Source organism: Drosophila elegans, unplaced genomic scaffold (genome assembly GCF_018152505.1).
Source record: "Drosophila elegans isolate 14027-0461.03 unplaced genomic scaffold, ASM1815250v1 contig_476, whole genome shotgun sequence".
Taxonomy (NCBI): Eukaryota; Metazoa; Arthropoda; class Insecta; order Diptera; family Drosophilidae; genus Drosophila; species Drosophila elegans.
The window spans coordinates 9,552,160-9,566,142 of record NW_024545863.1 but is presented as its reverse complement, the minus strand read 5'-3'; the positions used below and the strand labels follow the sequence as shown (position 1 = coordinate 9,566,142).

The 13,983-nt window shown below is 36.8% G+C and overlaps 1 protein-coding gene across 10 annotated transcripts in view; it reads right to left on the bottom strand.

Moving 5' to 3' along the window:
• The window catches only part of LOC108141075 (AF4/FMR2 family member lilli), a 41,035-nt gene that overhangs the window by 1,237 nt on the left and 25,815 nt on the right, over window positions 1–13,983 (bottom strand). For 4 of the 10 annotated variants that reach the window (XM_041709225.1, XM_041709223.1, XM_017264245.2 and 1 more), the window contains exons 6-16: window positions 12,690–13,008; window positions 10,384–10,444; window positions 9,834–10,116; window positions 9,574–9,692; window positions 9,256–9,434; window positions 9,024–9,197; window positions 7,496–7,633; window positions 5,710–6,291; window positions 3,858–4,079; window positions 3,551–3,664; window positions 91–3,072 (exon numbers count right to left, since the gene is read on the bottom strand). In XM_041709225.1, the coding sequence (XP_041565159.1) occupies window positions 2,801–3,072; window positions 3,551–3,664; window positions 3,858–4,079; window positions 5,710–6,291; window positions 7,496–7,633; window positions 9,024–9,197; window positions 9,256–9,434; window positions 9,574–9,692; window positions 9,834–10,116; window positions 10,384–10,444; window positions 12,690–13,008 (2,463 nt within the window). In that variant the 3' untranslated portion in view covers window positions 91–2,800. Of the gene's footprint in view, window positions 1–90; window positions 3,665–3,857; window positions 4,080–5,709; window positions 6,292–7,495; window positions 7,634–9,023; window positions 9,198–9,255; window positions 9,435–9,573; window positions 9,693–9,833; window positions 10,117–10,383; window positions 10,445–12,689; window positions 13,009–13,983 lie in introns of those variants that run through there. The other 6 variants (XM_041709226.1, XM_017264236.2, XM_041709227.1 and 3 more) reach the window with 6 other exon arrangements.

The window sequence follows — 13,983 nt, the reverse complement described above, 5'->3', positions numbered from 1 at the left end:
AATTGAGACGCCATGAACTTTTCTAACCATCCTTGCCTCACCCTAGCTAATTAGCTTGCAAATCAAAACATAGTTTTTAAAACGTTTATATGCATTTTTCATTTTTATTCGGTTCATACAATGTTATAATCATTTTACCATCACTTGATTTTTTCTTTCTATTTTGTTATTTTAATTAATCCTCTTTCAAATGATTCTGTCACTTTTTTTAAGTACGTTTATAATAATATTGTATTGTGTTATTTAGCATTTCTATGAAGGCTATTTGGTGTGCCTTTTTTATGACAATTCAGAAAAAATTATCAATCGGGTTGTATCGTTATTGGTTTTATTGCATTTCGCATGACGCTTTTTTAAATCTTAAAATCGTGGGCGCATTTAGGCGTGAAAGTCTGATTTTAAATTTATTTAATTGGTTTGTGATTTTTAATATTTCCTTGTGAGTCAACCAAAAATGGAAAATTTGTATTATTTTGACTTTCACTTAAGTGTTTATAAAAATCGATTTTACCATTGTTTTTTAAGAAAAAGCCTTTGTCGTGCGCCTATTCGTTTTTCGGTTATAATTTGTTTAGGTTTACCTTCTTCTTCTTGTTAATCATTTCATATTCTTTTGTAAACAAGCTAGAATATATATCAAGTTCGTTCTTAGAGTAGATTCATATTAAAGTTGCCTAAAATTTGTTAAGTACGATATTTAAAACTAAATGAGTTTAAGAGCCTACCATTCGGTTGTGTCAAGTTTTTATTTATCAAACTGTAACTGGAAATATAATAGTGTTTGTGTATGTAAGTGTGCATTTCCTGTTTGTTTCGTCTGTCTTGTTATTTCTTGAGATTTTGATGATTGCCGGAGTTCAGTTAAGTTTCTTTGTTATTTATTTTTAGCCAATGCACTTGACGGGATCGATTCGGTGACAATTTTTAGAATGATCGTAACAAACAGTTATTGTTCTTAGGGGCACTTCATAATATGCATTAACTCGGAACTATAAATGACATTCTGTAACTCATCGATTTCAACTAACAAACAGGTCCATTCATGAAAAACACATACAAAATATTTAACTGTTTAATAAATACCATTGAAGTGACGTAATTTTACTTCTTAAGTTTTTTTTGTTTCGTTTACTTGTGTTTTTTATTAAAATATATATGGGCAAGCAACAATTAAGCTCAATACTGAAGTTAATCACACAACTTATTGGTAATGAAATTTTAACTTCAGCTTACACGATTTGTCTTTTTTCTGTATTTTCTTTGAGAACCTCAACTTTTAAGCATTTCACCTACGGAAAAAAAGTTTTTGCCAAACTGAATGTTAATTGGTATTTAGTTTGTACTAAAACACTGTATACACTGAGAGATATAAAAAACAAAGTCCAACAAATGCTCGTAAAAATTACATCAACTTTCTCAAAGCTATTGCCCTTCGGGAAGCATTTGTCTCCATCATTTAAGCGCGCTAATATACTCAAAACATGATTGAATCAATTAAGTTGTTTTCGATTTTGTTTGATCTTTGTTTCCATGTCGACTATTTTCACAGACACGTTATAGGTATATAAGAAATGTCTGAAACTAGTTTCACAGCTTTTCAAAGCATATTCTCAATTTGTTGCAGTTTTTGTGTAGTTTTATTGTGTAGTTGTTTTATTTTAATCATCATTTGCCTTAAGTTTTTATAAGCCAAAATGTATCTTAAATTATTCTTAACATCCTGTTGTCGTATTTGGTACTTCCCTTTTGTAGTTCATGTGCAAAATCTATTATCAACTTTTGGTATTTGACGGATCAGCAGTTTAGCTTAGATCACCTTATGCATTACCCAAATATACGGCTTGGTTACTCAACTAATGCAAGTTACAAAAATGTGAGTATATCTCGTGTCGAATGGCCTCACTTTTTGGACGGGTCTTTGCGGTGATGTTTGTCCCATTTAAATATTTATTGTTTATGAGTTGATGATATCGAAATATTGCAAAGTTATTTTGAGATAATTGCAAAGTATACCACATTGGTTTGATTTTGTTTTCTGTTCGGGTAAAGGCAGTGAAAGTGTCTTACATAAATAAATTGTTTGTGTATTGCTCGTGTCGTTAGATGACATTTGGCCTGATTAGATTTGCTTGCAGCACTTTAACTAGGAAACCAAAAGCGAATTTAACATTATATTCAAGCCAAGTCGGAAAGAGATTCCCTTATATCCGTATCCCGATTTCATTACGACACATTTTTCCTTTTCAATTTTTTTATCGAATATAAATTTTGCACAAAATTAGAGATGAAATAAAAATACTAAATAATATTTACCAATAGTAATAATAACATTGCTAATATAATTTGTACGATTAGAACCAATCAAAGCTAGTGTAGGAATTCTTAGATCAGAATTTTAATAAGTAATGAGAAACTTTTGAAAAATCTAAAGTTAGAAATAGAAAAATTTTCCTTTTTGTAGCTGGTTACGTTGCCTATTATTATAGGTACTAAGATATTAGCGAATTCACCCAATTTGGAATTAGTTCTAAAACTAGCCCATTTTAACTTTTAGACCTAAAAGTAAACCAAAACTTATTTATAATTTTAGTTAAACAAACATAACGTTAATTTGCATGGAGAAACGTGTCGCAGTGGAATCAGGCTTTTGGATACGATAGATGGGGTATATGTTTAGGTATTGCATAACGTCTATTACGTATCATAATTGCTTGCTATCAAGGGCCAACTAACTGCCTTGAGGAATACATTTTGCACTTGAAAAGCACTGACTACCTGACCAGCATCTCGTGTCCAGGATCTAAACGCTCTCCTCCTTGCTGGCGCTGCTGCCCCAGAATCGATCAAAGCGGTCGCGAGCCTTCTCCAGGACCTCGGCGGCAGTTGTCCGGGCGGTGGAGGCCGTGCCCGTCGACGAGGAGGACGACATCACCGGATCCGGCTGCTGGGATGGCTGATCCTGGGCCACAGTGCACCGCACCGCCCCGCCCGGCTGGCCGGTGGGCGTGTCATGGGGCGTAAGCGTTTTGCCGTAGATCGCGGCACTGGTGGTTGGACTGCAGGACTTCCAGGCTGGCGTGATGGCAGTGGTCAAGAGGGTGGGGGGAGGGGGAGATAGTTTTGGAAATAGTGTTCGTTATGTTACGCAAGGATCTACGGTTTCGGGTACGCTATGTGATTGCATTGGCTGGCACAATTTGCTTTTGGTTTGATACAGAGAGAGGGGAACTTTGCTTTATATTTACGCTTATCGAGATTGGCTTGATTTTGCTGGTGTGGTTTTGGTTTTGGTTTTGGGTTTTGGTTTTGGTTTTTGGATTTGAAGAAGTTGGAGTTTGGCTAACGATGATTCGATTTTTTTGATGATGCTTGTGATTAGCGATACATACATATACATATACAGATACATATATTTAAATACGAGTTAATATATAAATATTTGTAAAAGCGATTTGACTTTTTTGTTCTGTTGTCGACTTCATTTGGTTTTGCTGATGCTTTTGGTATGGAAGATTTGCGTTTTTTTATTGAAGCGTGCTTAATGGCTTACCGTCCATTTTAGCCTGTTCGGTTAGTTGTGGCGGTGCCGATTGTGGTGGCGGTGGGGGCTTCTCCACCGGCGTCGACGCTTTTATCTCGCTCTGCGGTCGGCTGTAGTTCTCCCCTGCGAGAAAAAAGAATAAATTCAGCAACTGCACATTTAAACTAGGACAGTACCACACTTCGCAGTCAGAACTAAAGTAAAATCGTTTTGGTAACATCTTTGACTTTTTCATAGAAAATCAGATCAATCATCTGGTCTACGACTTTCAATAGCTTTCACATAGAAGTGTACCACCGCCGTTGAATTGCTCTACCGTCTTTGACATTCTGGGTGACGGTGAAGGTTTTGCCAGTGTCAAGGGGCACCGTCCAATTGACTGGATCGGGAGAGCGCATTATGATCTGCTCCGGGGACTTGACCCGGGTCGGTTCTGGTGGGGACTTCACCAGGGGCTCCTCGGGCACTTCCGGCACGGGAGGTTGGGGGCTGCAGCTGGAAATGGAAATGGCAGTCTCACGACCATCCTCGCCTTCGTCTGTTGGTGGGGAAAATATCCAAAAATAATTGTAAATGGGACTTCAAATCAGTTTTGGGGGTTATGCGTTATGGAAATAGTTTGATTACGGGCGCATTTTATGTTTGAGTTATTTCATTATGCTACCGCAGCTTTTGATCTTCATATATATGGACTGTTTTCATTTTTCGTTAAGCAAGTTTTGTGTTTGAGTTTTACTGGTTAGTAGTTGTAACAAAAAATCGAAATTAATTTTTGTATTTGTAACTTAATTTGGAAACCAAAAACTCAAGAAAACTCAGTAAACATAAGTATATTGAGCCAGAAGCTTAAAAGGCAAAGAATTGTTAGTAGAACCAAATAAATTCTATTAATTTCATAATTTTTTTTTTTAATTTTATAAAGCGCACAATATTCAAAACAGCATGCCACAAATACACAAACAGTCACGCAACACGTAAATGCGAAGAGGATTATTAAAACTAAAAAACTTTTATGTTTGATTAAATTGATATTACTGTTAAAAGTTCTTGTGTGGCATATTTCATGTTATTTTTGTTTGGTGAATGGTTTAGGGCAGGCAACAACGAAGGCGTCGACGATAGCTGGCAAAGATAAGTTGGTTGATCCCTGGCACTTGAAATACGCCAAGAAAATTGCAAACATTTCATATTTGCTTTAAAAATTGAATTATTATTCTCTCATAATTGTTGAACCAGTCCCTAAATATAATATGTTTGCTAACATATCTATTACCTAATGTTATTTTTTAATTTTCCCATCACTTGTATCAGTTTTCAAATGTCTGTGATAGGGTGTTAATTGTAGATTATGTTATATGTGAAAATAAAATTTTAAACGCATTATCTAGTAAAACTAAGGTAGAGGTGTCAATAGCTTTACAAATGTACTCAAACAAAAAAGACACTAGAGTATACAGGATATTCACAGAAACAATTTGGAGCTATGAAACACAACCACAATCTACAAATAATGAGACACACATGAAAGTTGTTCAACTACAACTGTTTATATAGATACATGAATACAGACGCACGGCTGATATACAACATTTACATACATTGATTACAACAACAACAAACATTAATAACAACACATTTTGCTCTTTGGGTGTACCCACAATTTCCAGCAGTAAAAATTTTAAATTTCATTTGATTTTTATGTTTTTGGCTGTTGTTACATTTGCATTTTTGGACAGGCGGCCAGTGGAATAACAATAATTTTATTTCAAACCAAACTACAATTTTGTACACTTTCTAAGACCAATCTTTCAACACAAATGATTCCACATGGCTTGTTCCAAAATAAAACACAAAAAACACGTTAATCTAATCGGTGATGCCAATTGGTAAATCATAAATTTACCACATTTTTACTAATTGTGGACGAACAGTTTTGACCAAGGTGTAAAATGCTCAATTATTAATAGCCTTTTTTTTTTTTTTTAGATTTTTTTTTTTATAGTTTTGAGTTTTACAAAAGTTGCAACACAAACATTTCGCGCATCAGATGTCATTTTACAGCAGTTTTCATGTATTTTACTTTTTTTTAATGGGTTTTATTTATTGTTTAGCTTGGGTTTATTGAAGAGATTTGTTTTTGTTCAAGTTTTCGGTGAAACTTTACTCACTTTCAGCCAATTTTCTATCCTGACCTGGTACCGTGAGCCGTTTGATGTTGATGGTTGCAGGCCGGGTTGGAATTTGAGCCGATGTTGCTGCTGCTGTTGCTGCTGCAACATCGTGTTGCTGTTGCTGTTGCTGTTGCTGTTGCGGTTGCTGTTGTTGTTGTTGCTTTTGATGTTGCTGCTGTAGTTGTTGTTGCTTTTGCTTATTCTGCAGATGCTTGGCACTATTTGCTTGACTACCGCTACCAGCACCAACATGACTACCATTGCCAATGCAACTACTATTCGATCTATCTTTGTCTTTCTTACGCATTTGCTGTTGCTGCTGTTGGGCGGATATTGCCGATGGTTTTAGAAATTTGCCGCTGCCGCTCTTGGCTTGTGATGATTGTGATTGATTAGCATGAGGCTGATTAGCGTTTAATGCTGATTTAGCTGCTGATGTTGCTGCGGCTGACGCTCGGGTTGCTGCTGCTGCTGCTGCAGTTGCTGTTGCAGTTGCTGGCGGCGCTGAGGCTACTCTACCGTTGGGCGGTGGCAGGGAACTACTTTTAATGCGGGATTGGAATGTTGTGGATAGGGTGGCTATAAAACGTAAGCAGTTTTCGGTTTTGTTTGTTTTACGATGATTTTTGTCGTTTTTTTTTTAAGTTTTTAGATATTTTTTTACATTTTTTTTTTCACCGAAAACAAAACGCACGTGAAAAAAAATGGTTAAATGTATTTTCATTAAAAATGTTTTAATTGTTTTTTGACAAGTCGAGAATTAAAGCAAAAGATTTTATATGTCCCAAAAAAAAAATTATAACAAAATAAAGGGCTTAATAAATCAAACATGAAATGCTATTAGTGGCGTTCCAACTTCTTTAGGTTAGTTCTGTTAAAAATTTCAAGGAGTTAGTCTACTTAAATAAAGCTAATAGTATCTTTCATTTGCAGCTATTGAAAGGAGAGCACAATGTTGACTTTATACCCAAAACTTATGTAAAGGACTTACAGGAAAAAATAAACCCCAAAGTTAGTAAACTAAAAAAGGTTTGTTAGCTTGGCCGCATAAAGTAAATATTATAAATATATATTACAGATTTTTGGGGATGTAAGCCAACACGGTTACACTTAAAGTTAGTAGGAGGATAACGAATGAATACAAATGAAAACTCGAACGGATTAGACACAACACTGAACTTGAATTGTTAGTATTACTTTTACTTACTTACAGATAAGTTTAAATCGTTTGTGTTTTTAGTTGGTTTGTTAAATTGTTATTTAGTTTTGTTAGTAACAGTTCACTTAACATGCTAAACTATAGATTGTTATGTACTCGAAAGACCAATCAAACGCTGCATTACAGAGAGAACAGTGATCGGAACTCAAGAGAGTAACAAATGAGAATTAAAAACTAAAAATTATACTGCATGACCAGAGACTAAACTAACGAATACTTTTAACCCAAACGTAATTTGTTTTTAACTAGTTTTGTTACTGGATTCATTAGACACTTAACTAAAAGGTCGTTCGAAATACGTTTGGGATTTGAAAAAACGTACAAACTGGAGGTGTGATCGGTAAACTAACTTAACTAGAAACACATCCGGCAAATAAATCAAATTTAAGGCAACGAAAAATCGAATCGGAACGCAATCTAAATAACACACATGAAATCCGCCAACTAGGACCAAATAAATAAGGCAACGAACGGATCGCATCGTTCCAATAACTGAACAGAGTCGAGTTTAAAATATCTGGGCGGGGGATTCTTGATTTTGCCTCCTCTAAAGTGGCTACTTACATGGGCGTGCCTTGCGTTCGCTTCCGCTTCCGGTTGTCGGCGTCTTTTTGCGGCTGCTGGGCGCCTGACTCGCCGACCGGATCTGCCGCTTCGGTGACTCATTCTCAGCAACGCCCGGACCCGCGGATTGCGACCGGGCTGAACAGCACGCACATGGACACACATACGGATGAGGATGGTGTGGTTTTCGGTTTTCGGGTTTTCGTTTTTGCATATCGTTTGTTTCGTTATTTTTTCGATTTTGTTGTATGATTTTGTTGGTGGTGGTGGCGGTTTGATCAATGACAAAAGTACGATTTGTATGTTTTAATTTAAATTCGCATTTAGCTAGAGAAGTTCATATTCGGTATGTTCGGCTGGTTGAGAGCCCTTTCTACTGGTGATTTTTGTGTGGGTGTTTCAAGTGAACTGTTGTACAGAGTTTCGTGACAATGCGCTACAAATGAATGCTCCGGGTAAGTAGTTTTCTACACCTCGCTCGATCGAAATTCAAAGCATTTTATAAAACCTTTAAAGCTTTTGAAAATAGTTTTTCAAGGCCTAATCTAATTGAACGGTACTAGCACAGAGTAAAGTTATGTTCAAAGCCCGGATCGTAACCATCCAGAATTTGAATATCAGAAGTAACTCTGTTATTTTCAGTAATTCTGAATTTCTTTTAATGGCTATGCGACCTTACCAAATTTATCATTTACAAAAACCAACTTTAGAAAATGATTTTAAGCTTTTTGAAAAGCAAAAATAATTCTTTTAATATTAATCAATATTATTCAAACGGTTTAAGCACCCAAAATAAAAACAATGTGAACCTTTTTTAAGCTAAGCCTTAGGTAGAGCACTGTACAGCCAATTTGTAACTTATTTACAGTCTAGCACACTCAATCATTCAATACCCTAATACACCGAAATGATATATATATATATAAGCAAATGAATGCATGATTATGAGTAATTATTCTTTTCAGTGACCACCTTAATAAACTTAGCTGGTTTTTAAATACTTTGTTCTGAAGATCCTGTAAGAGGGTCTCTTAAAACATGACTAAAATGTACAGCATGAAACTCAACTTTCAACCGATTCGAAATCGCAGATTCTCAAAAAAGGGGGTAAATTTAGGTAACAAGAATCTACATTAAGATTGTGCACAAATCACATAGCCCAACAAGTCTTCGGTGCACTTGATAAGGATGAAAACCGAATAGACTTCGACTATTCGACACTTGAGGAAAAACGCAAATCAAACGGTTTAAGCAGTTGAGCAAACTATTGCAAAACGGAAATCATAGAAAACTAAATAAAGTCATTGATAACGGGGCGTATACTTATTGTGGATCGTGTACTATTGTTCTGTACTGTTCCCGAACCTTTAACTCTATTCGTTAGTGCATTTTGTGTACTTGTGTCATGGTTGCTTAGGAGTAAATTTGCTATTCAGATATGGTTAACTTTGGAAGTGAAATCGGGAAATATGCTTTCGTTCTGTGTAACTCCAGTTTGCGAGTGGGGAAATAGCGGCAATTTACTCACATTTGAGAACCTTCTTGGGACTGCCCTTCTGAGGACTGCCCTTCTGGGGCGATCCGTGCCTGGATAAGGCGGTCTTCTTGGGACTTCCCCTCTGCGATTCCGACTCCCGCTTGGTTATGGCCGGCATCAGTTTCTCGCGCGTGGGCGACGGCAACAAAGCGCCCTCCTCCACATCTACGAGGCAAAATCGAGGATTAACCTGTGCTACATCACTCATGTTTCAGGTACTCACCCGGACCCGTGGTGCGCTCAAGGTGATGACGAATATTGCTAAAGCGTGCTGGCAGTGCTGAAATCTCATCCTTATTATCAATCAAGAAGGCTTGGCCAGGAGCACGAGGCTTCTGGGCCTTTTGTAATGGCGTGGATTTCTTATTGTTCTCCTGTTCCTTTTCCTCCTTTGTAATGGGTCTAAAAAAATGCAAGTACAAAGAAAACTAAACGTTAGTATGCTGCAAGTTAATAATTTATTTATTTTTTGATTTGGAATTCCGTATAAAATGAAGCTTAAAGTTAAGCCCGACCAATCCGCGTTTTGATATTACATTACCTATGAACAGTCGAAGCTAGGGAAAGAGCTGAAAGTGAGCTGCGCTTTGAAACCTGATCCCACAGATCCTTTTGTTTCTTGTACAATTCCGGATCGATTTCTATGCCCCAGCCGCGACACTTGAGTGGAGAAGAAAACAAACGAGTTAGCTTTATACTATCACCATATGAGTAAACAAGTTTGAAACATATTAATATATTGTTAAATTGAACTAACTAGTGTTATAGGTATAGTGTTGTAACCAGAGATTTTAGTCTCACCTTGTATTCGCCAGCCTTTTTACGGAGCTCAACCATCTCCTTAAACCACAAATCCAAATTCGGCTTAGAGTGCGGCGGTGCGGAGCCGTTCATGACAACCATTTGGCCCGATTCGGTGCCCTGCTGCCGGTTGTCCACCTCATCCTTGAGGACTGCGGCTGCCGAGGCGGCATCGGCGAAGCCAAAGTTCTCCTTTTTCGTGATGAAGTGGTTCAGGCGCTCCTGGTCGATGGCCTGCGAGAACGGACGCGAGGTGATCTTGCGCTCCACAATGGTCACTTGTCTGCAACAAGCGAGGGAATCATTAGGAAATGGAAGTAAAGCTAGCTGCAGAGAGATTTTTTTTAGAGGGAACTGCAGTGCATCTCGACGGCTGCAGAGTGCAACACTTGCAACATGCAGGTGCGGATGAATGTGGATTCTGATTTGTTTTTTTGATTTTTGGATGATGCTGCTCTTTCAGGTGGGCTAATGAAGGACATCGTTCAATGAAAATGGCAGAAGCTATGAGTAAATCGGTTTGGGGGCAGTGTTAATCAAATGTTCATACTTCTCGTGCGTTTTTCTATCATCCGTATCGCTAACCAAGGGCTCCAACTCATGTAGAGTAGCTGAAATCACACAGATACGAAATTTAATGCTGCAATCCAAGTCGATCGAAAGCTTTATACAGATTCTGGCTGATGTCTGGCACCAGTGGGTACATTAAGATAAGGGAAAGTATAACTTAATTGTAGAAAATGCAATAGGAAACTAAAGGCCGAAAAGGTGGAAACAAAGGTTAGTTCTTCTTTTGCAAAGTGTCTCGATTACGCTAAATTTGAACTCAGGGGTTAGGTCATTTCATAATATTGTACAGCAAATAAATGAGGCGAAAGCAGCGCTTTGGTGGTGATTAGTGGGTGTGGTGTGGTTCGGTGTGGTTCGGTTTGGTTTGGTGGGTGTGTTTTGGCGGTTAGTTTGTGGGTGAGCAGCCTTTACTCAGGTGAGGCAAATGCCAAAAGAAAACTTCAAATGAAAATTAATTTGTGTCTTTGGCATTGAGTTTAGAAAGGAAAATTATGTTGAATGCTTTGGTTGAAGCGTGTTTTGGTATGTTTTTCTGATTGTTTCTGGGAATGTGTTTGATTCATTTTGGTTCACTTTTGTTTGGAATATAGAACGAAATTCAATCCAATTATTGTATTCTTTTCTTATATAAAATATGTGTTTACAATTCGAGTTCAATGCAGCGTTCGATTTTCATATTATTTTGGTTATTAGTTATTTTTCGTATTTGTTTAAAAGCACTACGTCCAATTTGTACACTATGCAAGCTCTTCGCTGGAAGGTCGATGCGTCACACAAGGGTTATAGGCAAGACAAAAGCAGTTTGCAATTGAAGCCACTAATTGCCACTGAGATGCAGATGCACTTAAAAATTTAGCATATACGTATATAAGAAGGTTAAGTTTAATTTTATTCTATTGATTGTCGATATTTTTGGTTCCGTGTCCATGTGCCTTACCTATGCGCTTTGCTTGAACTGTAAATTTTGTTAGTATTTTGAAAGGTTTTATTCGTATTAACTGCCCATGGCCTGAACTAACCCCACGCTAAGCTTGCCAATTCACCTAGCCGATGATATGTAGACAATATACAGAGTTGATGCCGTGTTGACTGATTGATTAATGGTTGTCTGGTTTAATGTATGACACTATAGTAATTTCGATTGGTTTGTCGTTTCACACATGCAACGAAACTAAGGCAACGTATGCAGTAACTCCTACGCTTCGATCGAAATGAAAACAGAATTTATCACACAACCTGCGGCCACAACATGCTCATACTACACTTGGCTATTTTCAATTCATGAATTCGTCACGTAAAATTGCACTGACACTACGTGTTAGTGGGTTCAGCATTTCAAATTCGCAGGACCCGGCGATAACGGTTGCCCATCAATTTTTGATTGATCAACGCAATTTTACGCTTGGCAGTAACACAAATTGTATTGGCTTAGCAATAATAAACATTAAATTTAGTTCAACACTTACGTCAGCTTTTGGCTAAAAAGATATTCTTGAATGTGTTCAACCTTTTTAGTTTCTGGTTTAGGTTTTGTTTTTGTTTTTGGAAAGGAATTTAGCATAATTTCGTTCTATATGAAATAGATTTTAAAGACAGTAATAGATTGCTAACTGCTTGAAATAAAATAATCATTAGTTTACAGAAGCGTTCAACGAAACATTTGCTTATACGTACACAAAGAAAGGAAAAATTATACAAAATTGGTCTAGGTAATTATTCTAGAATAATTTCTATCTTAGTTCTGAGCACTGTAGTATACATATTTATAGGTACGAGTACGAGTATAAAGGTAAGCGAAAAGTTACGACGTGTACATAAAAAACTTGATTTTGATTAGATTGATTGCTAGGTGGCAATTTAGCATTTTTAATATGGCAGCGGTGAGAGAAGAAAAAATTATTTAGCCTACGTTCATTTACCAACACAATTCAACACTTTTCTATTGTTTTTTTTGTTTGTTTTTTTAGCTCAATGCTGCTGCCACGGCACAAATTTTCATTTAAAAATCTTGAAAATTAAACGAGTCTCAACAGTTACTTAGGTTAGTAAGCAAAAGGTTACGCAATCTGCCGTAAAGAAACATTAATTAAAAATCAAATATAAACTCATTTAGTTCGCTCGCTCTTTTGGGTTATTTGTAAATTAGTTTTAGTATTACATAAAGTATTTGAAAGAAACTATGCGCTAGTAGGAGATGTTCGTTTGTTTCTTATTTTTTTTTTTTTTTTTTTTTTGGTTGTTAAGTATGTTTAATAAATGCTTAGCGACGACAATTTGTTGTCGCACCTTCTTTCTGATTTGTTGTACGTTTTTTATGCACCGTGGGCAAGCCGGCACCGCCACCCATCATTGTGTGATGTGTGTGACCATTCTGGGCTTGGGTCAGACTCTGACTCTGGTTTTGGGTGTGACTGTGGCTCTGGCCGCCGGACCGAAGGGCGCCCAGCGATATGGACTTTCTCGGATAATCGCCGGCAGCGGCTCTAGACGTCGCCTCGCCGCCGCCGCCCTTAATCCGTCGGACAGTGGGCCAAACGAATTGCAGGCGGTACTCAGTGCTCAACTTAGTGATGGTCTTTTTGAATAGCCCATTTGACTCACCCGCCTGCGAAAGAGAAGAGCAGAATCACAGAACGAAAATGGGGTTTTTCGGGGGTACGGATTTCAGACAAAGAGAACGAGAATGAGAAAAGAAAAAGAACGAGAACGAGAACGAGAAAAGAAAGCATTGCAGTGTCGCATTGAATGTAAGGATAAGTTTAAATACATAAATATTAAATATAGTTTAATTAAGTATGATTTTCATATTTGTACGGGTTCAAATAGGACGATCAGAGCACGGTTAACATTGAGAAGAAGAGCCCGGGTTAGTCAGAGGTGGAGAAACAGAGAACGAGAAAGAGAAAGAGAAGAAATACACACAATACAAGTATAAATTGAAAATTTTGAACATCTATAACTAATTACTTGAAAGTGTTATACAAATAACCCAAATATTACTTAATATATATTAAAACAAGGTTACATATTTCAATAACAAAAAATTGAACAGGAAGAAGTCGAGTGCCCCCGATTTTAAAATAAATATGCCCCCAGAACATAATCGGATTTTAGGTGATGCCATTACTTTAATGCTTAAAGCTTATAAAATATAAGTTCCAATTTAATGATTTGTAAAAGTTGATTGTTATTAACCGTAAAAACATATGAAACTTAATAACTGACTATACCATATCTCAGAGTGACATGACAGACCTTTTGATATGTGGGCGTTTAAGTAGGCGTGGCCTTTTTTTAAATAAATTTGAACCAAATTAATAAAGAAACCGATTCGTGTTCACAAAATAACAACATTATTAGGTGCCACTATTTGGCCTTAAATATTTGTTACCAATTTTTTAAAAGTGATTAAAATCATAGTTTCATTAAGTTTGTGATCCATTTTTCAACAGAGCGTCGAAATCTGTTAGAAAATTATACGTTCAAACAAGTAAATTGTTTGTGTCGACCGATTACACTAGCTTACAAAATTAAATCGACGAAACCCTCCAGAAATTATACCTTGTTTTTCCGGTCCAGA